Genomic DNA, 24,733 nt, shown 5'->3' with positions numbered 1-24,733 from the left:
GCCACCCGCGTTCCTATTATGAAAGCTTATGCCCACATAAAAATCTTTTGGTCAAGATCTGCAAGATTAATGCCATGAAGTGGACCAATGAGACGTGTGGTGAATGTTAACTTGTCTCCCAGAGTTTCCTGTGAACCATATGCCAGCTGGTGGTGGCCAGGAAGTTCCTGTTTAACCACGATGTCCAGAGGGTTTCGGGATCTGTCTTGCATCTACTAGAATAGAAGCTGGCTCTGCTATGATCCATCGGGGCAGATTTTAAATTTTGATGATAATTGGGCTGCTTGAAACAACTCTTGACAGTGCAAGTTGCCACTAGGTGTCCTCACTCTTCCACGTTTGGAAGGAAATGTCTCATAAAATGTGTCTGCTTCATCCTTTCCTCATGAAGAAAGAAAGCTTTATTTGCAAGAATCTAGTTTGACCCTTAAGACAAGACATTAATGTATTGGGTGCACAAATGCCATTTCTTCTTCCAATTGTTGGCTGCGTCTTCTATGCAAATAGAAGCATTGCTTCTATTTGCATAGAAGATGCAAATATAAATTTATTGCATTTATATCCCACCTTTTCTCCAAGGTGTACATGGTTCTCCTCCCTCATTTAACCCGCACAACAGCCCTGTGAGGTTGGTTAGTCTGAGAGGTAGTGAGTGGCCCAAGGTTCCCCAGTGAGCTTCATGGCCGAGCAAGAATTCAAACCCTGGTCTCTCAAGTCCTAGTCCAATACTCTTGACCACTGTACCACACTGGCTGGCAATGCACATTAGAGACTTTGAAGGCTTGGGGAAAACAGCAGAAGTCAAGCATGCCCATTGGACATCAACAACATGGCTTGTGTTCTGCAGTCCAGTTTCTTTCCTTGGGATTTTGACATTGCTGGCTCTTACTAGATGGTATTTTGGGCTGCTGGTGAGAGGGGTGTGTGTGTGGCACATCTAAGCACTTCCACTAAAAAAACCACCTGTGGTCAGCTCCCAAAACTGCTGTGAGAAACCCCACGCAGCCGACTTCCCTTGACAGGTCGAATTTCCAATTGTAGCGACCCTATTGTGCTTTGGCTCCCTGGTCCATAATTGCCAGTCTTCCAACTCTCCCTTGCTCGCTCACTTCCTAACAGCACATAACTCCATTCCTCTGTTCTTAGCTCCTCCTTTCTTCCACTCCTGTCGTCACCGCATACTTCTTCCCTCAGGTTCTTGCTTTTCAGATCACTGCCTACTTTGTCCCACTTTCCTTTGCCGCTTCAGCTCTTGCCCAAACTCCTAAGTACTCTTCCTTGCCCCCTAGCATGCAACTCCTTTTCATCTTACATGCTGTGAAGTTCCTTCAGCGCTCCCTCTCTGATTTAACACCTTTTCTTTTCAATTCCCTTTCTGTCCTTACCTGGCAAGTCTCATTCTCCACTTATCCTTTTTGCAAGTTGCTGTGTTCTCATCCTTCTGCTGTGTTGCCTAGAAGTTCCCTTTCCTCTTTATTTCCATAGGTCTTGAGATCCTCTCCTGAGTTTCCAATCTGCCTGTGTTGGAGGTTTTCTTCCCAGCCAAGCCAAACTGACAATGTGCCCTTCCCTCAAAGAAGCTGGACTGTCCAACTGCCCCCTGAGCAGCTAAATAGTTTCTAATAACACCACCAAGCATCAGCAAAGGTTTCACCACCCTAAGTACTATACTAGATAGCTACTTCTTAAATTTGCAGGGTCAAGTAGACCTTGAATATTAATTTTAACAATGAGCAGTCCTCTGAAGTCTTTGCAGCCTTGCAATCCCCTCCCGCCATTCACATCAGCCACAAAAAGCAGACAATTATCCAGATGTTGCAATATACCATTAATTATTACCTTTGGGCTCTTTTATTTGCAGTACAGGTGAGTCACTGGTGAAATTATCCCACGGACTGTTTTCAAGGACGCTGGTCTTTCTGGAACAGCAATAGCCACACCTTGAAAAACAAGGCCCAAGTTGGCTGACTCACCCTCATTTCCAACTTCTGTTGTATTCTTAACAGGAAATATACCCAGAACAGCACTGTGCTTTGACAAAGCAAGATAGGAAGAAAACCTGTGTCCGACTCCGTGACACTGGAGATGTGGTCATGCTAACCAATTATGGGAGTTGTTTGATGTACGATGGTTCTCATTGTACATTCTGTCCTCAGGTACACCTGCCTGAATTCAAAATACTATTGCCTTGGGACTAGTAAATGGTCCGGAAGCTGCAGATGCTGTAGAATTGCTTGAGTAAGGCAGGTGTAGCACTCATTGGGATTAAGAGATCACTGGAAGCCTCTTTTGTAAGAGCCGGACAGAAGCAGAACAGATGAAAATAACCTTTAGGAAATATTAGACCTATTAGACCTTTAAAGCACAGTCAAAGCCCATTTCCTGCTTCAAAGAATTGTGGGCACTGTAAGTTTAAGAGTTGCTGGGAATTGTAATTACAAGGTGCAAACTACATAGACAAAATCTCTTGGAAGGCAGAACGATGGGGGTGGAGACGCTCCTTCAGGTATACTGGGCCAAGGCTATTTAGAGCTTTAAAGGTCAGCACCAACACTTTGAATTGTGCTCGGAAACATACTGGGAGCCAGTGTAGGTCTTTCAAGACCGGCGTTATGTGGTCTCAGCGGCCATTCCCAGTCACCAGGCTAGCTGCCGCATTCTGGATTAGTTGTAGTTTCTGGGTCACCTTCAAAGGTAGCCCCACATAGAGCGCATTGCAGTAGTCCAAGCGAGAGATAACTAGAGCATGCACCACTCTGGCGAGACAGTCTGCGGGCAGGTAGGGTCTCAGCCTGTGTATCAGATGGAGCTGGTAGACAGCCGCCCTGGACACAGAATTGACCTGCGCCTCCATGGACAGCTGTGAGTCCAAAATGACTCCTAGGCTGCATACCGGGTCCTTCAGGGGCACAGCTACCCCATTCAGAACCAGGGAGTCCCCCACACCCACCCGCCCTGTCCCCCCAAAACAGTACTTCTTTCTTGTCAGGATTCAACCTCAATCCATTGGCTGCCATCCATCCTCCAACCGCAGCAAAGGCATGAGACCTTCTTCTTCATCTGCATACATTTGCCTACATGGGCACTAGAGACACGATGCAATTGTGCCCTTTTACAAAAGGAGAGTCCTTTGGTACGCAGAAGAGAGGACTTTGAGGAGTCATAAACATTTGTTTCTGGAGAGATTAGATGATGTTGGATGCAAGTATTCATTCTTCGCTTGTGGGGAGTTTAGATGACGTCATCCCATACTTTCCCCTGACACTTTTCCTTATCACATAAAGTTCCTTTGGGGCAAGTGGGCTTCTTGTGCTCAATCAGCTATAACTGCACAATCTGAAATTGCAGGTATGCAATGGATTCCCAATCCTTTCAGGTAATGGGTCTCCGATAACAGGCCAGGGGAGGTGATTTTTGCCGACTTCCATTTCCCCTAACACCCTCCCCCAACGCTTTCAATGCAGAACTGGAAGGGCCCCCAACCCCCAGTCCTGGAGCAAATGGGGGGGGGGGCGGGGGCGGAAGGCCTATAGGGTAAATTGGTGAAAATCCTCTTCCATTAGTCTCTGGATCAAAAGCCTTTCTGTGAATGGAAAGTTGTAATTGGTTTTGGCACTTCTGCAGCTGAGGGATAGTCAACTGAAACCTGAAGAATAACAACTTGCACTAACAGGTTTTTAGAAGAGGCTGCGCCAAGTGGCGCAGTCTGTATTGCTCTCCACTGTCTGTATTGCTCTCCACCGTCCCTTCCAGCTGGGGAAATAGTAGCTGGAGGTTGGAAGAGCAGGATTTAGACCCAGGAAATGTCATAGAGGAAAAGGTTCAAAGTACAGTGGTACCTCGGGCTACAAACTGAATTCATTCTGGAGGTCTGCTCTTAACCCGAAACCGTTCTTAACCTGAGGCTCACTTTCGCTAATGGGGCCTCCTGCCACCGCTGCACCACTGGCGCATGATTTGTGTTCTCATCCTGGGGTAAAGTTCTCAACTCGAGGTACTACTTCTGGGTTAGCAGAGTTTGTAACCTTAAGCGTTTGTAACCCAAGGTACCACTATACCTCAGCACTGCTGTGGCTCCAATCACAGATCAAAGGTCCCTGCAGCCAGATTTGAACCTAGGTAAAGGTAAAGGGACCCCTGACCATTAGGTCCAGTTGTGGCCGACTCTGGGGTTGCGGCACTCATATCGCTTTATTGGCCGAGGGAGCTGGAGTACAGTTTCCGGGTCATGTGGCCAGCATGACTAAGCTGCTTCTGGCGAACCAGAGCAGTGCACGGAAATGCCGTTTACCTTCCTGCTGGAGTGGTACCTATTTATCTACTTGCACTTTGACGTGCTTTCGAACTGCTACGTTGGCAGGAGCAGGGACCGAGCAACGGGAGCTCACCCCGTCATGGGGATTTGAACCACCGACCTTCTGATCGGCAAGTCCTAGGCTCTGTGGTTTAACCCACAGCGCCACCCGATTTGAACCTAAATTATGCCAAATCCCATATGCTTCAGCCCTTCCAGTATATTATAAACACACACACACACACACACAATGCCCTGTGTTGAAGAGAGCCTGCTGCATGCAACTCTGTGCAATTCATTCAAATGCCCCAGGGAAGCTGCCTCTGAAGAGGGTCCATTCTGCTGCGTCCAGGCATAGAATCATAGAATCATAGAGTTGGAAGAGACCACAAGGGCCATCGAGTCCAACCCCCTGCCAAGCAGGAAACACCATCAGAGCACTCCTGACATATGGTAATAATAATAATAATAATAATAATAATAATAATAATAATAATAATAATAAAATTTATTATTTGTACCCCACCCATCTGGCTGGGTTTCCCCAGCCACTCTGGGCGGCTTCCAACAAAGATGAAAAATACACTAAAATGTCACATATTAAAAACTTCCCTGAACAGGGCTGCCTTCAAATGTCTTCTGAATGTCAGGTAGTTGTTTATTGCTTTGACATCTGATGGGAGGGCGTTCCACAGGGCGGGCGCCAGTACCGAGAAGGCCCTCTGCCTGGTTCCCTGCCTAGTTGTCAAGCCTCTGCTTAAAGACCTCCAAAGAAGGAGACTCCACCACACTCCTTGGCAGCAAATTCCACTGTCGAACAGCTCTTACTGTCAGGAAGTTCTTCCTAATGTTTAGGTGGAATCTTCTTTCTTGTAGTTTGGATCCATTGCTCCGTGTCCGCTTCTCTGGAGCAGCAGAAAACCTTTCTCCCTCCTCTATGTGACATCCTTTTATATATTTGAACATGGCTATCATATCACCCCTTAACCTCCTCTTCTCCAGGCTAAACATGCCCAGCTCCCTTAGCCGTTCCTCATAAGGCATCGTTTCCAGGCCTTGGACCATTTTGGTTGCCCTCCTCTGGACACGTTCCAGTTTGTCAGTGTCCTTCTTGAACTGTGGTGCCCAGAACTGAACACAGTACTCCAGGTGAGGTCTGACCAGAGCAGAATACAGTGGCACTATTACTTCCCTTGATCTAAATGCTATACTCCTATTGATGCAGCCCAGAATTGCATTGGCTTTTTTAGCTGTCGCGTCACACTCTTGGCTCATGTCAAGTTTGTGGTCAACCAAGACTCCTAGATCCTTTTCACATGTACCAGGTGTCACCCATCTTGTATTTGTGCCTCTCATTTTTTTTGCCCAAGTGCAATACTTTACATTTCTCCCTGTTAAAGTTCATCTTGTTTGTTTTGGCCAAGTTCTCTAATCTGTCAAGGTCATTTTGAAGTGTGATCCTGTCCTCTGGGGTGTTAGCCACCCCTCCCAGTTTGGTGTCATCTGCAAATTTGATCAGGATGCCCTTGAGTCCATCATCCAAGTCGTTGATAAAGATGTTGAATAAGACCGGGCCCAAGACAGAACCCTGTGGCACCCCACTAGTCACTAGGCATGAGTGAATCAAAGGTCTAGCACACCACCCTGGTGCCCTACAGCTATTTGGGGCTAAAAATCCAATAAGTAAATAAAAACAAAAAATGGTAAATCTGAATCAAATGTGTGTGGCAGGGGGGAGAATATGGGATAACTTTTTGTTGTGGTCTCTGCAAAAAAAACCCCCCCACAAATGTGCACACATGCATGATTCCACAACAAATTTTTGTGTCAAAAGCACCCTAAATCACACTGGACTCATGTGGGACTTACTTGTGAGTAGACAGAGCATTGCACTGTCACCATTCCAACAAATATGCACAAACACGCACATGACAACTATCGGATACAATTTGCTATACACTGGTTTCTACCTACACAAGTGAGTCATCTCTAGACAAATCCCTTCTCCTAGGCCTTTCTTCATTCAACTCTCTATATCCTTTTAAACTGTGTGTGCAAGTGCATTGTTTTTGTTTATTACTTTATGTATTTTTGTGTTTTATTATAAACCGCTCTGTGATCCTTGCATGAAGGGCTGTATAGAAATTTAATACATAATAAGTATGGAGCAGCCGGTAGATTTTCTTAAAACAGTTAATGTGCACAGGTCTAGATCAGTCGCCTTTTCTTTAAAAAAAGACAATGTATGCATGCAGAGACATGCTTCTCCAGTTTGCAGTTTTAAAAGCCTGAAAGAACTTGAATCTGACTTAATATTCCTCTTCCAAAGCTGAGATAAAGCAAAACGTTGCTAAAAGGTAATTAGTCTCAACTGCTTTGAATATAAGCTGTTACAAAAGAGAGCGGTGCGTTGCCTTAGCAGCAGCAGTATCAAATATGGCAATTCATGAACATCTGAGTGATTTCCCAAGTCCTGTTTGAAATGCGTTGCTCATCTCCACATGCCACAACACACAGACAGGGAAAATAAGTCTTGGAAGAATATGAAAATCAGGTCACTTGCAGATCTTGTGTGTCACCACAAAATGTGTCTGATATTGATGGGAGTGAGAAAAGATGCTCACCAGAGGATCTTAGCAATCTAGATACAGCATTCTGGACCAGCTGAAGCTTCTGAACACTTTGCAAAGGAAGTCCCACTTAAGAGCACATTACAGTAGTCCAGGTAGGATGTAACTAAGGTATGCATAACCATGGCCATAGCCAACATTGCAAGGAAAGGGCACAGTAATAAATAATAATAATAATAATAATAATAATAATAATAATAATAATAATAATAATAATAATAATAATAATTTATTTATACCCCGCCCATCTGGCTGGGTTTCCCCAGCCACTCTGGGTGGTTTCCAAAAGAATATTAAAATACTGTGATACATCAAACATTAAAAGCTTCCCTAAACAGGGCTGCCTTCAGATGTCTTCTAAAAGTCTGGTACTTGTTGTTCTCTTTGACATCTGGTGGGAGGGTGTTCCACAGGGAGGGCGCCACTACCAAGAAGGCCCTCTGTCTTGTTCCCTGTAACTTGGCTTCTCACAGTGAGGGAACCACCAGAAGGCCCTCGGTGCTGGAGCTCAGTGTCCAGGCAGAACGATGGGGGTGGAGCCGCTCCTTCAGGTACACTGGACCGAGGCCGTTTAGGGTTTTAAAGGTCAGCACCAACACTTTGAATTGTGCTCGGAAATGTACTGGGAGCCAATGTAGGTCTTTCAAGACCGGTGTTATATGGTCTCGGCGGCCGCTCCCAGTCACCAGTCTGGCTGCTGCATTCTGGATTAGTTGTAGTTTCCGAGTCACCTTCAAAGGTAGCCCCACGTAGAGCGCATTGCAGTAGTCCAAGCGGGAGATAACTAGAGCATGCACCACTCTGGCGAGACAGTCTGCAGGCAGGTAAGGTCTCAGCCTACGTACCAGATGGAGCAGGTAAACAGCTGCCCTGGATACAGATTTAACCTGTGCCTCCATGGACAGCTGTGAGTCCAAAATGACTCCCAGGCTGCACACCTGGTCCTTCAGGGGCACAGTTACCCCATTCAGGACCAGGGAATCCTCCACACCTGCCCGCCTCCTGTCCACCAGAAACAGTACTTCTGTCTTGTCAGGATTCAATCTCAATCTGTTAGCCGCCATCCCTCCTCCAAACGCCTCCAGACGAGCTGCACGAGCTGTAATTGTGCAAACACATTCCTGGCCAGCACTGAAAGCTGGAGAAATCCAGAACATTCAAACTACAAGCCTGAGTCTTCAAGGGGAGTGTAACACCAGTCAACACAGGTTGAAGCATTATTGTGTTGAAGTGGGGCCATTTCACACTTACCACTGCTTTCCCTACCAATTTCCTTCTCACAAAAATTTGGGGAAAGCGGGTTTCTTGCGCAAGCCCTCCCAAACGGGACTATGATTGGGCAGCCTGAATTTGCTGATATGACCGAATCCCACGCCAAAATGGCGACCATCTTCCACAACGCTTCCTTTGCACAATCCACCCAGCTGTGGTTCAAACACATTGTTGAGATAGCTGGCTGTACCAGGTCCGTTGTGCGAGAAAAGAAATCAGTTAGTTTCCTGGCAATATTATAAAGTGGGTAAGTCTGCTTTCCGCCTTGGTACCAGAACGTGGCTTACAGTCCCACAGGAGCAACGAGTGCCACCTGGTTTTCTATTCTGAGGGCATTTGGCAGAGCCGGCCCATCCATGAGGCAAGGTGACCGCCTCAGGTGGCAGGATCCACAGCGGCAGCAGCTCCTGCCGCCTCCAAGAAATGTACCGTATTTTTCGCCCTATAGGGTGCACCTAGTTTTTTTTTGGGGGGGGGATAAAGAAAAAAAAATTATACCCCCCCCAGGGGGAAGTCGCGCCGGGCTCCCAAGGCTTGTGGGGAGCTGCCCGAAGCCTGGAGAGCGAGAGGGGTCGGTGCGCACCGACCCCTCTCGCTCCCCAGGCTTCAGCGAAAGCCTGCATTCGCCCCATAGGACGCACACACATTTCCCCTTCATTTTTGGAGGGGGAAAAGTGTGTCCTATATGGCGAAAAATACGGTACTTCCTACTGCCACTGCTGCCATGGTGGCAGCAATAGCTGCAGCAGGCACCGTGAAGACCTATTGGTGAATAGGCACTACAGTGGTACCTCGGGTTACATACACTTCAGGTTACATACACTTCAGGTTACAGACTTCGCTAACCCAGAAATAGTACCTTGGGTTAAGAACTTTGCTTCAGGATGAGAACAGAAATCGTGCTCCAGCGGCAGCAGGAGGCCCCATTAGCTAGTTAAGAACAGTTTCAGGTTAAGAACGGACCTCCGGAACAAATTAAGTACTGTATTTTTCACTCTATAAGATGCACCAGACCACAAGACACACCTAGTTTTTGGAGGAGGAAAACAAGGAAAAATATTCTGTTCTGGCTTCTGGGATAGCTGCGCAGCCTGCATTTGCCCCATAAGATGCACACACATTTCCCCTTACTTTTTAGGAGGGAAAAGGTGAGTCTTATAGAGCAAAAAATACGGTACTTAACCCAAGGTACCGCTGTACTGGTCTCCTCCCACTGTGTTCCCAATGCAGATCTGTTTTTCCCTCTTGTTTCTGATGTAGATCTTCACTCAGCCCTTCTTCCCTGGCGGGAGGCACCGTTTTGTGGTTCACCTGAGTGCCAGTATGTCTTGGGCTGACCCTGGCATTGGGAGGTAAATGGCCCTGAATTGGGGTGTGCGTGCACAAGGTAATAGTGTAGATGGAGACTTTTTTTTGCTTGCCTCCCTTGTTTTCTTCTCAGTGTACTAGTTACCCTCCATGAATTCTTCAGTTACGGGTTACTAATATGTCGTTTAACATGAAGCGACATGCAAACCATGAAAAGAGTGAAGTCAAGAAAACATTCAAGTTAATGGAAACAAGTCTTTATTAAGTAACTTTTAATATCAGAAAAATAAAACTCTTATAATTCTCTTTACAGCAAATATATAATATCAGTGCTTTGGCCACCATAAGTTAAAGGCCCTTTATCATAAAATATATGGTTTGTTTTTTTTTAAATTTACTCAAATTGAATTTATAATCCCTATGACCTCCCTACATATACATAACAAAAAGAGTGTAGTAAAATTAGCAAATACTAAACTATATTGAGAGCTTTGTCATTCTTGAGTCTGTGGTTTATAGAAACGGTACACGCAGCTAATGTCTGTCGACTCCTTGGCTTATTAGTTGCAGTGTACAATGCAAGAGTACAAAATACATGCTCGGTGAACGAGATTGTTCATATCTACAAGACTGCAGCTAAAGATTAAGGTTTCAATACTGACATTTAAACTATCCTACAAGCTGTTAGCGTTAAAGTTATGCATTTCATAATATAATAATATTATAATAATAATATGCCATCAAGGCAACTTTTATACTGAAAAAAAATCATAAAATAAAAACCGTTATCTGTAAACTTTTTTTTTTAATACGAAATGTAACCCTTTCAAGTGGAAATAAAAAATAAAGATTTCTGTATATTTACTAGTTCAATACACATAGAATTTGCTATACTGAGGGGAGCGGGGAATCTGTTTGTTTCAACTCGGGAAGGTATTGCTCCAAAAGGAAAAGAAAAGATAGAAATAAAAAAATAAAGAAATCCACCAGAACTTCTGAGTGTTCTTTTTTTTTCAAATGCCAGCACAGATTTGGGAACATTCTGAATATGAAGAAGCAAGAAAACATCCACAGGTTGAAATGTAAAGAAAACACAAAGGAAAGGAACGGGGAGAAGCTCGTATTGACTTGCAAAGGGGAAGATGGGTGGCTTTGAAATGAGATAAAGCCCTCGCTGGGCCAGTCGCAGCTGCTCTCATGAATGATACAAGAGCATGACTGCTTCTCTGTCGTCGTCGTCCCCCCCTTTTACATTACTAAAAATAAAATACATGCTTCACATAATGTGCAAGTTATGGTTGAAACGTAAAAATGATTCACATTTTTTGAACTCTGATATTCTCTAAAATAGTCAATTTAAGAACAGCTTGATCAAACTAGCCAATGGAATGTTAGCATCCTCGCTATCCGATACAAAGGGCGCAATGACCCGACAGCTGTCCTTCCACCAGACGCCCCCTCCTCTGAAGCAGATGGGGGGGGGGAGAGAAGGTGGGAGGGGGAAAGGAAGGGACATTTGGTGGGCTGCTCGGAACACCACAGCTCTCCACATGGATTCCATGTGTGGTGTGGGTCGAACACAGAGAGCTCCAGGGCAAGCAGAGGGGTCCCCCTACTCTCAACGGGGTGAGCCAATCTACGGATCCAAAACACAGGACCGACTCCCTCCCTTGAAATGAATGGGGAGGCCAGACACTTGTGGGGGGGGGGACAGACTCTGCTTGCGCTGGGAGCCCCCCGGGTCCCTTAGCACTGATCGAGGCAAGGCAGACTTTCCCACGCTTCAGCAACGGAAGACCCGCACATTCCTGATTCTCTTAAGATGCCCCATTTGCATATTGGAGGAGGTGGTGGTCAACCCATGCCATTTTGCCCTGTCCTCTGTCCCCTTATGAACAATGATCACATTAATAAAAGTTACCGCTACGCTACTTGCTGAATGCCAGGAAATCAAATTGTGCATCATAAAATTATTTGCAACATTAGGTAAGTTAAGCCTATGTTGTAAAGGGGGGGGGGGAGGAAGCGCCCCCAAACCTGTTTTGAAAAACTGGCAGTGTAAAGAAGGCAGCATTGGAAGTGTGTTTGATACATTGATAATCCTTTGTACCCTTCCCTCTTATAAACCGACAGTTTCAGGGCTGTGCCAGGCTTTTGCTGTCATGACCTGCGAAGCCTCACGCTCCGTTCTGTTCTGAAACTGTTCCTGACCCTCCTATCACCTCACAACTTCATTCCAGAACTCTGCTACAGGTGCCACAGCTGCAACCAAAATGGACAAAGACTGGCTAGGCTTAGTGTTAAACTGTACAGACCTTTTCCAAAAAAGAAAAAGAAAAAAAAGAGAGTACATGCCTTTCAAACAACATTAGCCTAATCTCAAGAAAGCCCAATAACAGTCTGAGTTCATTATAAGTTTACTTAGGGGGTACCATTACATCCAAGCCATTAAGAGTTTAAAAAGTCCATATATAATATCTCTATATATTTAAGAGTGAATTTGAATCGCCTGAGTAACAGCTGTCTGGCAAACTGGACACGTGGGTACGTCTTTTTCACAGATCTTATTGGCACATTCCATGCAGAATAGGTTGTGGCCACACGGAACCAGGGCAGCGATTACTTCGTTCTCAAAGCATATCACGCAGTCATGCTTCCTTCTCAACTCTGGAGGGGAACTAGATGTGGAGCCACCATTGGAAGAAGAGTAGCTGTTGGTACCATTGGAAAAAGCAGGGATGTAGATCGGAAGGCCAACTTGGCTGACTGTACTGGGTGGATCGCTTCGGACTCTCCTTGCCAGCGGATGCTCCAAGGTTTCGGGAAATGTAGGCGACAGGCGAGGAGTGGATGGCTGACTCCCTCTCCGTGGAGCCTTCACGTTACTAGCAGGTTCGTTACCAAAACTGGAGAGCGGGTTCACGGGTTCAAAGGGTGTCCAGATGGTTTGAGAAGGCGTCGGCAAGGAGTCGTACGCAGGAGAGTCAACTGCAATGTCCTCCGCACCTACAGAAGGCAACGTTTCCCCAAACCAAAAGTTGCCTGTGCTGAATGGACTGGTGGGGCTGAAGTCAGCCAGCCTATTGCTTCCAAAGTAGGAATCAGTGGAGCCGCTTCCTAAAGAACTGGAACTGTCGTTTCTGTAATTAGAAATCATCCTAGTGCGGCTTGGAGGAGGTACTGGGTTGGAAGTAAGCCAGGCAGATCCCAGGTTTCCTCCTTCAAAGCTCACGTCCGTACCGTTATAATGGAAATCGTTTTCTTCGTTCAGTTCAATGTAGTTTCCAGTGCGCATGGCAATGTGCATTTCTATCTCTTCGCGAGCACGATCTACGTTTTCAGGCATACCGGTAACCTCAAAGACTGGCTCCTTGTCTCTACTGGGAGTAACTATGTAGGTGTGGGTCTGCTGCTGGATCCGCTTGATTGTAGCGCCTTTGGGGCCCACCACCAGCCCCACAACACGGTAAGGCACCCTGACCTGGACTGTAGTTTGGCCTGGTAGGTTGGGGTTACAGGACAGTCCTCCCAGTGCTGGGCCATTTTTGTTGCGTGAAGCTCTGATCATGGAGAAGTGTTCAGCAGCAGAAAGAATTTCCCTTTTGGCCATGGCTACATCTTCTTTGCGCCCGGTGACGACAAAAATGGGTTCTTCTCCGCGGACAGGGGTCTTGATGTAGGTATTTGTCTTGGCTCTCAATGCCTTTATTTTGCAACCTGCGTGGAGAAAGCACAAATAACAGTGCTTGAGTGAAGAACCTTGAATGGAAAAAGATGCAAGAAGCACTTAGCCTCTGAAAATTGCTTTGTGCTGACACTCTGATCCTCAACATCTCCCTCTCCCCACTGTTAAAGGTAAAGGGACCCCTGACCATTAGGTCCAGTCGTGGCAGACTCTGGGGTTGCGGCGCTTATCTTGCTTTATTGGGCGAGGGAGCCGGCATACAGCTTCCGGGTCATGTGGCCAGCAGGACTAAGCCGCTTCTGGTGAACCAGAGCAGCACATGGAAACGCCATTTACCTTCCCGCTGGAGTGGTGCCTATTTATCTACTTGCACTTGGATGTGCTTTCGAACTGCTAGGTTGGCAGGAGCAGGGACCAAGCAACGGGAGCTCACCCCGTCGCGGGGATTCAACCCGCCGACCTTCTGATCGGCAAGTCCTAGGCTCTGTGGTTAAACCCACAGCGCCACCCGCATCCCCTCTCCCCATCTCCCTCTCCCCACTGTTAGATCAGTGCAAAATCACACCATTACAGTGAAAACAGCAATTACCCAATTAAAGAAGGTTGCTATTGAGAACAAGTGCTTAGGAAGCCCGGTAGTTAAGTCACAAAGTAACTCACAAAAACCTTTAGCAACCTACCCATCCATACCAAGCTGCAATTTGAAAAAGACAGCTAACTTTTTGAAAAGCCTCCTTGCCTGGCTAGTGACTATTTACAAGCCTCTTCCAAATTATTGTCTTAAGCTAACAAATGTTGTTGACTTCTGTATTTGTTCTGTTTCTCTGAGGAGTGCAAAACAAGCTCTAATGCCAGTGCACTTAGGTTTTCAAAGAAATCTTTTCCAAGTAATTAGCTGAAGCCAAAGACACATTGATCAATGGTGTAGCAGACAGTTTCATTCCATTCCGTATATAGCAATTAAACAGAAGCTACATGAAGGTTATTTAACTGAACAAGAGATTTAATTTTCTTCAATATGCTGCTTTTCATCAAAGAATATCAAAGCTGTTTACAATAAAATGAGTAAAACACATATAAGGTCAACAGAAGCAGAAAAAGCAACATAACCACATATGAGTGAGCAACAAAAAGCACACCCAGAGAAGACTCACTGAAATTAATAAACAAAGTTCGGTCCAATAATAGTATGGTGCTGCCTTCTCAAGAGTTACTATAGATAAAAGAATAAACATGGTCTGGAGATCTTATTAAAGGTGTTAATAAAGGTATAACTATACTAGATGGTCATCTGATATCTCTGTTAATTATATGATACAATCTTTTCTTATTAACTGGAAAACTGTTCAGTTCTAGTTGAGCGCAGATATTGCTTGGTGGCATATATATTTTAACTATATTCAACAATAACATTTACAATTTCATAGCCCAGGAAAATGTGGGTTTTTGTTAAATATCACTCCCCCCGCCAAAAAAAAGATGGTAAGTCTTGCAGTATTTGATAATTTGCACAAGATGGAATAATAGAATTCAATGGTTTGAATGTTTTCAATTAATGCGCCTGCTAGAAGACCTTATAAGGCAAAATGAAATTAATAGACAACAGGGTTTGAAAAATTAACTTCACAATTACAGAACTCTAAAGAATAATTATCTAAAATATATTGGAGAATAATGGTTGAGGAAAGCAAAGCAAATATAGATAGGTTTAAAAGCTAGATGGAATAATTATTGTGGGGTGGTGAAGCTATTTTCATAAAAGACTCTTATATCTCAATTCCTACTGCTTTAAAGGAAAATCATTATAAAGTTCTATACAAAAAACATTTCAATCCTTTAAAATTAAGCAAAAATGAATAGGGTAATGACAGAGTGAATGTATTTCCAGCACAGAGTATGTGGTTTTCATATGTGGTGGGGTTCTGAAGGGCACTGGATGGAAATTGTTGAGATTAGAATCACTGCGCACATTTCCATTATTGCCATCACCAGTAAGAATTATTCTATGATACACTGAGGATATAATACCATCTGAAGACTGCAGAATTGGAATGCAACTTAATATTTTACAACTCCAACTGAGGTGGCAAATAAATTTTAAAAAGTAAAAAATTCAAGGTGTGCAGAAATATAATAGGGTGAATAGTGTGGGATACACTATATTTGACAAAGTTTACCCACTTAGCTTGGTTTAGGAAAGTTAGGCAAAGGGTTTACTTGAAATTGGAATTTGTGAATTTTCGGAAGAGAGATTGCCAAAAATAAGACATTTCTGTTGAACTCAATGGGACTTACTTCTGAGTAGACACATGCAGGGTTGTACCATTAAAACATCACATATACAGTACAGTACAGAATTAAGCCTCCCAAGCTGAAGACACCCTATTTAGTGGCTTTAGGTTTCTCATCAGGAGAAATGCATGCGGTTTGAGACGTCACCGAAAAATGCCAAGTCCCGATCTATTATGTGAAAAGCCAACACAACGAGACCATTAAAAAGTTTTTCTTAAAGTGACTTTTACAGGAAAGCTGACTCTACAGACTCCAAGGTCAATCTCTCCTTTGTTATTTGGAGAGAAGAAACAGCTGCAGCCTCCGACACCTGAAACTTCTGAATGAGTCATCAATCAATGCTAAATGAGTTTCGTTTGTAAGGAACTGGTAGCAAGATACAGATGCAATAGACTACTGTAAAGGCAGCCAGGCCAAAACACAGGCCATTAACCTTCTTCTGTAGTTCCACTGGCTGACCTTCGTGTCTGCTGCCTTCCTTGTCTTCTCCATTAAATCACGTCTTCAACATGCCATCTAATTGGCTGGTAAAAGTATTAAGCTAGGGTGAGTTACTGGTACATTTTAGGCTTCTAACACTCTGTCCTGGATGCTGAGGCCCAAAGCTATAAAGGAGGGAAACTTACAATCTCCCACACCTTGTTTCCAAATCCCTGGACGTGTGAGAGATTGCCACATGCATTTTCTGTTGTGATAACAGAATAGATCTGATGCTTGGAAAAATTGAGCTAAACTGTGCAGTGCTGATTTGTTAGCAAGATATTGTCTCCAGACACGCTCAAAGAGATGTTAAAGAATACACACAGTTCATGAATAAACCTAGGGCTACTGATCTAGAACTATGAGAACAAACTACCACAGGTGATTCCCTATTTACTGGTACAAGGTGGTGTAACTGTATGTACAGACAGACATCCACCTATGGGAAGTTGTTTTTTCTTATCTGAGGCCTTGAACTACATGCTCAATTCTGGATGCGGAACACCGAAAGACTACATTGTGTTCCAATGTAGTCACCAAGATGTATGTACAGATATGCCTGCCTGCGAGTTGAATATTTCCATCGCTCTAAACAAAAATGAACAATTTTAGTAAAAGCAAAAGCTTGGCAGGCAAACACAGTCCTTCTCTCAAGTGGTTTTTTTTTTTAATTGATACTTTATCAGTCCCCTTTCATTATTCCTCTTATTTCTACAGGTGAAAGACCACATTGAGGCGGCCCAAGTTTTGTCAGCCAGGTATGTGCAGAAGGATGAAGGGAATAAGCAAATATAGTTTTCAGGGGGGCAGCGCTGCTGTAATTTTCTTCAGTATGTACATGCAAAATATATACTACTATGTCTAAATGCACCACAAACTGGGATACGTGGACATTTCATGGGTGGAAAAGGAGAGGGAGGTATTGGGCTCAGAGGAAGTGCATTTGCAAGGCAAAGCCTCTGCTCCTCTTGCAACTTGTTAATGGGCCGTTCTCCTTGCAGCTAAAACAATGCTTCAGGAAGGAGGGAATTGGGCCACTGGGTGTTTGGACCAGAGGGTGCATGTCCTCCAAGGTAAATCCCTCACTGCGTCTTTGAAGGGGGGGGGGAGAGCTTGGAGCTTGCATGCTGCAAGGTGCACTTTGTGCAAGCCCTATGGTCCTTTCCCTTTTATCTTTGAACCTGTGTGATGTGTTGATGACATAGTTAAGGGGGGAGGACACTAACCGTTATAACCTCTCGACCTGCTTAAGACAGAAGCTGTGCCCATTACCTACTGCGGCAGGAGGGAGACAGAGACTGTAGAGAATTCAAGATGTATGCCTATTGCACCCATGCCTTTGGCCATGTGCAGTTAAGAGATGTCAGGGTTCTGGTTCGATCAACCTCTATTTGTAAGACCTTTTTTTGTCTACTCTCTGGTGTGCATGTGTATGTGAAAACTCTCTTTAGCTACTCAGTGCCAAATCCCTCATACAACTAGGAGATCTAATCATTGCCCTTTCCCAAAAAGACCATGATACTCAGTATGCACCATTGCTGCCCTTTCTGACCATAGAATTTGTTGGAGAACCCGCCCCCCTCCACAAATGCAGCTGACTAGTTATTTGCTAGGTGAAATATTCCATCACCATACTTGTGAATAAAAGTAAATATAGTCCCATGTTCAGCAGCCTGCAAACTATATTGCAGTCTGCCTTCCAATGCAACTGCTCTGGAAGTTCCACTGCCCAGGAAGTTAGCATAGGCTCATTTTTCACCACTGACCACTAATTAGAATTGGACAAGAATTTCTCTGCTCAGATTGACTGTTGGATCCGACTACTTTTGTTAGCTTTTCTGCTTCACGTGGCTTGACTATGTGATTGGGTCAGCTTGAAACTGTTTGCTTTAAGTAGCTTTCTGGGAACCTTCTAAGAGTCACTTGGATAGGACCCACAGACAATCAAGTCCTTCATTTTGTTTCCAACTGTGGCTGGCATTATAGGTATGATGCTCTGTGGCGCATAAGTTTTGGTCTGATTTGCTTGGGTGGATCTGTGGTGAACTGGCTGAAATGCTCCTGCATCAGTGTGTGAGATAAGGAGGTTGTGTATGGAAATATGTGTCCACGCCCTGAATGCTTGGCAAATCCCTCTTTCCAGATCACCATGAGCAGCTTCCCCTTTTTCCAGAGTCTCCAGAAGTTTGGAGAAGAAGCAAGGCAGACTCTTATTTACTTTTAGCCTTCTCAGGTGGTAAAACAGATCCGGGTTTCCTTCCAAGACCAGTGCTGCTTCTCCTTACTGCAGCAGTCCAGTATGACATGCAGCAAGATCCAGGACCTCAGATTTCTCTGGAAGATGGCTCAGTGAATGGTGTCTAGGCTGCTGATGAGGGCAAAAAGCAGACCCCTCAGTATTATTACGGTAATTTTAATTATATCCTACCTTTCTGTAGAATACAATTACAGCTGATAAAGTACTAAAAATAGCAGCACTATTAAAAAATCACGTTAGAAGCGGCAGTCCATAAAGATCCCTAAAAGCAGCAAATTGTTAAGCATTAAAAGCTTGTGATGAAAAGTTTATGAGTAGATGAATCTCCACAAGAAGGGCATCTCATAGTTTTGGTGCTTTCAGAAGATGCTGTGTCTTGTACCTGCCTGACTAATCTCACATTGTAATAGAAAGGGAGATGTCCTCTGACATTTATTTTTTAAAAACCAGGCACCTTTACACATAAATAGATAGTCCTTGAGGTAACCTAGGTTGGTAGGGGCTTTAGAGGTTAACACTGGCATTAAAGTGATCAGAAGCAAATAAGCAACCGTTGTAGGTGGAATAAGATCTAAAATGTGATCTGATTGTCCAGCTGTAGCTACCACGGTGCTAGCTGGTACAGTGGTACCTCGGGTTACAGACACTTCAGGTTACAAACTCCGCTAACCCAGAAATAGTACCTCAGGTTAAGAACTTTGCTTCAGGATGAGAACAGAAATCACACGGTGGCGTCGTGGCGGCAGCAGGAGGCCCCATTAGCTAAAGTGGTACCTCGGGTTAAGAACAGTTTCAGGTTAAGAACAGACCTCCGGAACGAATCACGTTCTGAACCCAAGGTACCACTGTACTACCTTGCTGTTTCCTCCACCTTCTCTTTGAGCCAAGGTTTCCCAGAGCACAGTTCCAGAATTCATTTCAGTGGTAGGAACTCTGGAAACCATACAGAAGTACCAGTTGATGGAAACCACAGGTAAGAGTATTATTGTGCTAAGATCCTGCTTGCAGGCTTCACAAAGGCACCAGTTCGGCCACTGTGAGAACAGGGTGCTGGATTAGACAGGCCACTGGCCTAGTCCAGTAGGCTTTTCTTATTATTTTCCTTCACTGCTGTCCTAGCCAGCAGACACCTGGAGATAATAATTTCCAAGAGCAATACTTGAAGGGAAATTGGGGTTTGGGGGGAGGAGAATAAGATAGAGCAGGCTCCTATTCCCTAAATCAGTTCTCTTTCTGCGTAGATCTCTTCCTCCAATCTATCTCCTAAGTTTTGCAAGACTGTTTGCACCCCTAATAGTTGTGAGCCTTCTGTTTCCAGCTCTCTTCTACCACCACTGGTACAAACAGGTAAAAGCTTGGCCAAATTACATACTAGGGCGGTCCTTATTGTTTGCCAGCTTCATGCTCAGGGAGAAAATGTTGCTTTGGGAACAGAGCTAAATAGCACCTTCCTCTCCCCCCCCCCACCAGTGCTGTGAACATTCTTTATTTAAAAACCCCCTGCTTACTGCCATTCAGTCCGCTGCTTTTTACTAGTCTCCTTCAATGCCATTAAAAAAGAAAACATTCAATTTAATCCACTCAATTAAAAGTTGGGCTATAAATCCTCAAAATGAGTAAGTAAACAGAGTCTTCTTCCTGGCAATAATCTCATTGATGATCCTTGCCTAGTGGGTATCGTATAGTGAGGAAGATGGTGCCAAAGTTGACAACATGCTGGTGTGGCTGAGATGGAACATAGCAGGACTGCCCTCACTCTCAAGGGATTTATCTTTTTGCCCTCTCTCAAAGCCATGTCCAAAAGGTTACTGCGCCAAGGTGCTTTTTGCTGCTGCTAATATAAAAGGGCAAGGGAGGTGGGTGGCGCTGTGGGTAAAACCTCAGCGCCTAGGACTTGCTGATCGCATGGTCGGTGGTTCGAATCCCCGTGGCGGGGTGAGCTCCTGTCGTTCGGTCCCAGCTCCTGCCGACCTAGCAGTTCGAAAGCACTCTTAAGTGCAAGTAGATAAATAGGCACCACTCCAGCGGTGCTGCTTTGGTGCAGGCTCGCCAGAGCAGCTTTGTCACGCTGGCCACGTGACCCGGAAGTGTCTGCGGACAGCACTGGCTCCCGGCCTCTAGAGTGAGATGAGTGCACAACCCTAGAGTCGGACACGACTGGCCCGTACGGGCAGGGGTACCTTTACCTTTTACCTAATATAAAAGGGATGTGCCCACCCCTCTTTCTGGCTGAGTTTCTTTTATACATTCCTTAGGGCTGGAGCAGAATTTCCTTGATAGATGCTTATTATCAAGCTCTTCGCATCACTAGGAAAATTTAATACTGGAAGCTGCTTGCAATAATTGAGGTTGCTCCTACCATGCTTTTGAGTAGGTTCACCACTCCTCTCCCCTCACTGCCCCCACATCTGTGCAGTATTTGTAGTTTTAAACTTTTCTACATGTATCCTGGGTTATATTTCCATAATAATAGATTTATCCTTCAAGTCAGCTAGTTGATACTTTCTGCATCTGTTGGGCTGATCTTGCGCACACTCACGCGCTCTCTCTCTCGCTCTCTCTGGTATTGTGGGTAGGATGTATGCAGCGTACAAATGTTATTTTATTTTCCAGGAAAGTGCAAACTCTGTGTTAGAATACATTATTTTAGCTATGCAGATTTGCATGCATTTGTTTTACATAAACTCAGCTTTCAACATAGATGCTTTCAACAGATTTTGACCTTTAATGGGGCTGTCAATGGAAGCAGAGGATGATCGAAAGAGAAAATACAAGGAGATGGGACATGGTAGATGATGAAGATGATGATAAATTTATTTATACTCTGCTTTCCCCCCTGATGGGACTCAAGTCAGCTTGGAATCGGGTAACTGGCAATAGCCATCTATCACGGAGTGGGGTGCTGAAATTCCCTACTCTAAGCTTGACCGCCATGTTATCTAAAACCTATTCTTGTTATCATTCCATATTATTTGCATGTTTGGGTGCGAGGAATCCCTGTCTCTGGAGGGGAGGGATAGTGCAACAACAGGAAGGCAGCTTTACGTGCAGCAATTGCATGTTGATTGCCCTCCTAAAAGACAAAGTCCAGCAACTGGAGGAACGTGTAGCTACGCTCCAAAGAATTAGAGAGCTGGAGCTCTTCTTGGAAGCAACAGAGCACACCGTCTCCACCAAGGAGGAGACAGGGGACTCCCCTGAGGAGGCGGCTAGTTCACCAACACAGGAGCCCGATATGTGGAGAAACGTGACTCAAAGAAGTAGGAGGCCCAGGGTTCGCTCTGATTGTCTAGAAATACGCAATCGCTTTGAGGTCCTCTCCCCTAGCATGGAAGACAAAGAGCAGACTCCATTTGAGGATCTCTCCCTCATTACAGTCGATCACGTATATGAAGATGAGCAGCAAAGTCAGTCCTCAGGGAATGTGCAGGCGACCTTGGAACGGACCGCTCACGGAAGAACCCTGACCAAACCTAAGAGAAGGCGTGTAGTGGTGATAGGGGATTCCTTACTGAGGGGAACAGAAGCAGTGATCTGTGGGCCTGACAAGATGTCTCGGGAAGTGTGCTGTCTCCCCGGGGCTAAGATCCAAGATGTAACTGAACGACTGCAAGGAATCATAAAACCCACTGACAAATACCCCTTCCTCTTGGTTCATGTGGGAACCAATGACACTGCAAGCAATAGCCTCCAGAAGATCAAAAGAGACTACGAGGCTCTGGGCAGGAAATTGAAGCAATTAAATGCACAAATCGTCATCTCATCTGTCCTCCCAGTTGAACGACGTGGCCCAGGGAGAGAGAGGAAAATAGTGGAAGTAAACAGCTGGCTTCGCAAATGGTGTAAACAGGAACGGTTTGGATTCTTAGATCACGGACTGCAGTTTCTTGAGGATGGACTTCTGGCAAGCGATGGGCTGCACCTCACAACGGTTGGGAGGAATGTTTTTGCCAAAAAACTAAGAAACCTCATCAGGAGGGCTTTAAACTGACTAATGCGGGGGAGGGAGACAGTGCTCCTGAAGGTAGGAGTCTATTAATTGATGAAGATGATCATCCAAATGTCATAGACCAAATGGAGCAAACAGCAAGCAGACCTAGTGGTGGGAGGAAAAAATCCTTAAATAAGAGACACGGGGGAATGACTAATGGACTTCAATGTCTGTACACTAATGCACAAAGCATGGGAAATAAACAAGATGAGCTTGAGCTCTTGGTACAGCAAACTAAATATGACATAATAGGCATCACTGAAACCTGGTGGGATAAGTCCCACGATTGGAATGTAAAAATGGAGGGATACAATCTATTTCAGAGAAACAGACCAGACAAGAAAGGAGGAGGGGTGGCGTTATATGTCAGGGATGTGTATACCTGTGAAGAGATCCAAGATTTAGAACCTCAAAGCCAAAGTGAGAGCATTTGGGTCAAAATTAAGGGAGAGAAGAATAATAGTGACCTCATTGTGGGAGTTTACTATAGATCCCCAAGCCAAACGGAGGACATAGATGATGCCTTCCTGGAACAGATGGCCAAGCATGCAAAAGGAAGGGAGATAGTAGTAATGGGGGACTTCAATTACCCAGATATTTGTTGGATGTCAAACTCAGCCAAGAGCATAAGGTCAAACAGATTCCTCACTGGCCTTGCAGACAACTTCATTGTCCAGAAAGTGGGAGAAGCAACAAGAGGAACAGCCATTTTAGATCTGGTCCTAACCAATGTCGATGACCTGGTTAATGGGGTAGAAGTGGAAGGATCATTAGGCGCAAGTGATCATGCTCTTCTGAAGTTTACTATACAACGGAAAGGAGCAGCCAAGCATACTAGGACTCAATTTCTTGACTTTAAGAAAGCCGACTTCATAAAACTTAGGGAAGTGCTGGGTGAGATCCCATGGACAGTAATACTAAAAGGAAAGGGAGTTCATGATGGCTGGGAGTTTGTTAAGAGGGAGATAGTAAAAGCACAACTTCAGGCAATACCAATGAGACGGAAACATGGAAGGTGCCTAAAGAAGCCAGGGTGGCTATCTAAAGAACTTTTAACTGAGTTAAGATTAAAAAAGGATATGTACAAAAAATGGAAAAGGGGGGAAACCACCAAAGAGGAATTCAAACAAATAGCCAGCACGTGTAGACACAAAGTCAGAAAAGCTAAAGCACAGAATGAACTCAGGCTTGCTAGAGAGGTTAAAAGCAACAAAAAAGGCTTTTATGGGTATGTTCGTAGCAAAAGGAAGAACAAAGAAACAGTGGGGTCACTCAGAGGAGAAGATGGTGAAATGCAAACAGGGGACACAGAAAGGGCTGAACTCCTCAATGCCTTCTTTGCCTCAGTCTTCTCCGATAAAGAAAACAATGCCCGACCTGAAGAATTTGGAGGAAATGATTCAGCAGAGGAAACACAGCCCAGAATAACTAAGGAGATAGTACAAGAATACTTGGCTAGTTTAGATGTATTCAAGTCTCCAGGGCCAGATGAACTGCATCCAAGAGTATTAAAAGAACTGGCAGATGTGATCTCAGAACCACTGGCAGTCATCTTTGAGAATTCCTGGAGAACAGGCGAAGTCCCGGCAGACTGGAGGAGGGCAAATGTTGTCCCTATTTTCAAAAAGGGGAAAAGAGAGGACCCAAATAATTACCGCCCAGTCAGTCTAACATCAATACCAGGGAAGATTCTGGAGCAGATCATTAAGCAAACAATCTGTGAGCACCTAGAAAGGAATGCTGTGATCACCAATAGTCAGCATGGATTTCTGAAAAATAAGTCATGTCAGACTAACCTGATCTCATTTTTTGACAGAATTACAAGCCTGGTAGATGAAGGGAACGCAGTGGATGTAGTCTACCTTGATTTCAGCAAGGCATTTGACAAGGTGCCCCATGATATTCTTGTAAAGAAGCTGGTAAAATGCGGTCTTGACTATGCTACCACTCAGTGGATTTGTAACTGGCTGACTGACCGGACCCAAAGGGTGCTCATCAATGGTTCCTCTTCATCCTGGAGAAGAGTGACTAGTGGGGTGCCACAGGGTTCTGTCTTGGGCCCGGTCTTATTCAACATCTTTATCAACGACTTGGATGATGGACTCAAGGGCATCCTGATCAAATTTGCAGATGACACCAAACTGGGAGGGGTGGCTAACACCCCAGAAGACAGGATCACACTTCAAAACGACCTTGACAGATTAGAGAACTGGGCCAAAACAAACAAGATGAATTTTAACAGGGAGAAATGTAAAGTATTGCACTTGGGCAAAAAAAATGAGAGGCACAAATACAAGATGGGTGACACCTGGCTTGAGAGCAGTACATGTGAAAAGGATCTAGGAGTCTTGGTTGACCACAAACTTAACATGAGCCAACAGTGTGACGCGGCAGCTAAAAAAGCCAATGCAATTCTGGGCTGCATCAATAGGAGTATAGCATCTAGATCAAGGGAAGTTATAGTGCCACTGTATTCTGCTCTGGTCAGACCTCACCTGGAGTACTGTGTCCAGTTCTGGGCACC

The 24,733-nt window shown here is 44.8% G+C and overlaps 1 protein-coding gene across 1 annotated transcript in view; it reads right to left on the bottom strand.

Moving 5' to 3' along the window:
* Positions 1 to 9,745: 9,745 nt before the first annotated feature.
* The window catches only part of MEX3C (mex-3 RNA binding family member C), a 38,081-nt gene continuing 23,093 nt past the window's right edge, over positions 9,746 to 24,733 (bottom strand). The window contains exon 2 of the mRNA XM_083402764.1: positions 9,746 to 13,221. Coding sequence (XP_083258890.1) covers positions 11,993 to 13,221 — 1,229 coding nt within the window. The 3' untranslated portion in view covers positions 9,746 to 11,992. The remainder of the gene's footprint in view (positions 13,222 to 24,733) is intronic.

This window comes from Podarcis tiliguerta (genome assembly GCF_965153285.1).
Source record: "Podarcis tiliguerta genome assembly, chromosome: 11".
Taxonomy (NCBI): Eukaryota; Metazoa; Chordata; class Lepidosauria; order Squamata; family Lacertidae; genus Podarcis; species Podarcis tiliguerta.
The sequence above is the reverse complement of the archived record's forward strand: the minus strand, read 5'-3'. Positions and strand labels throughout refer to the sequence as shown.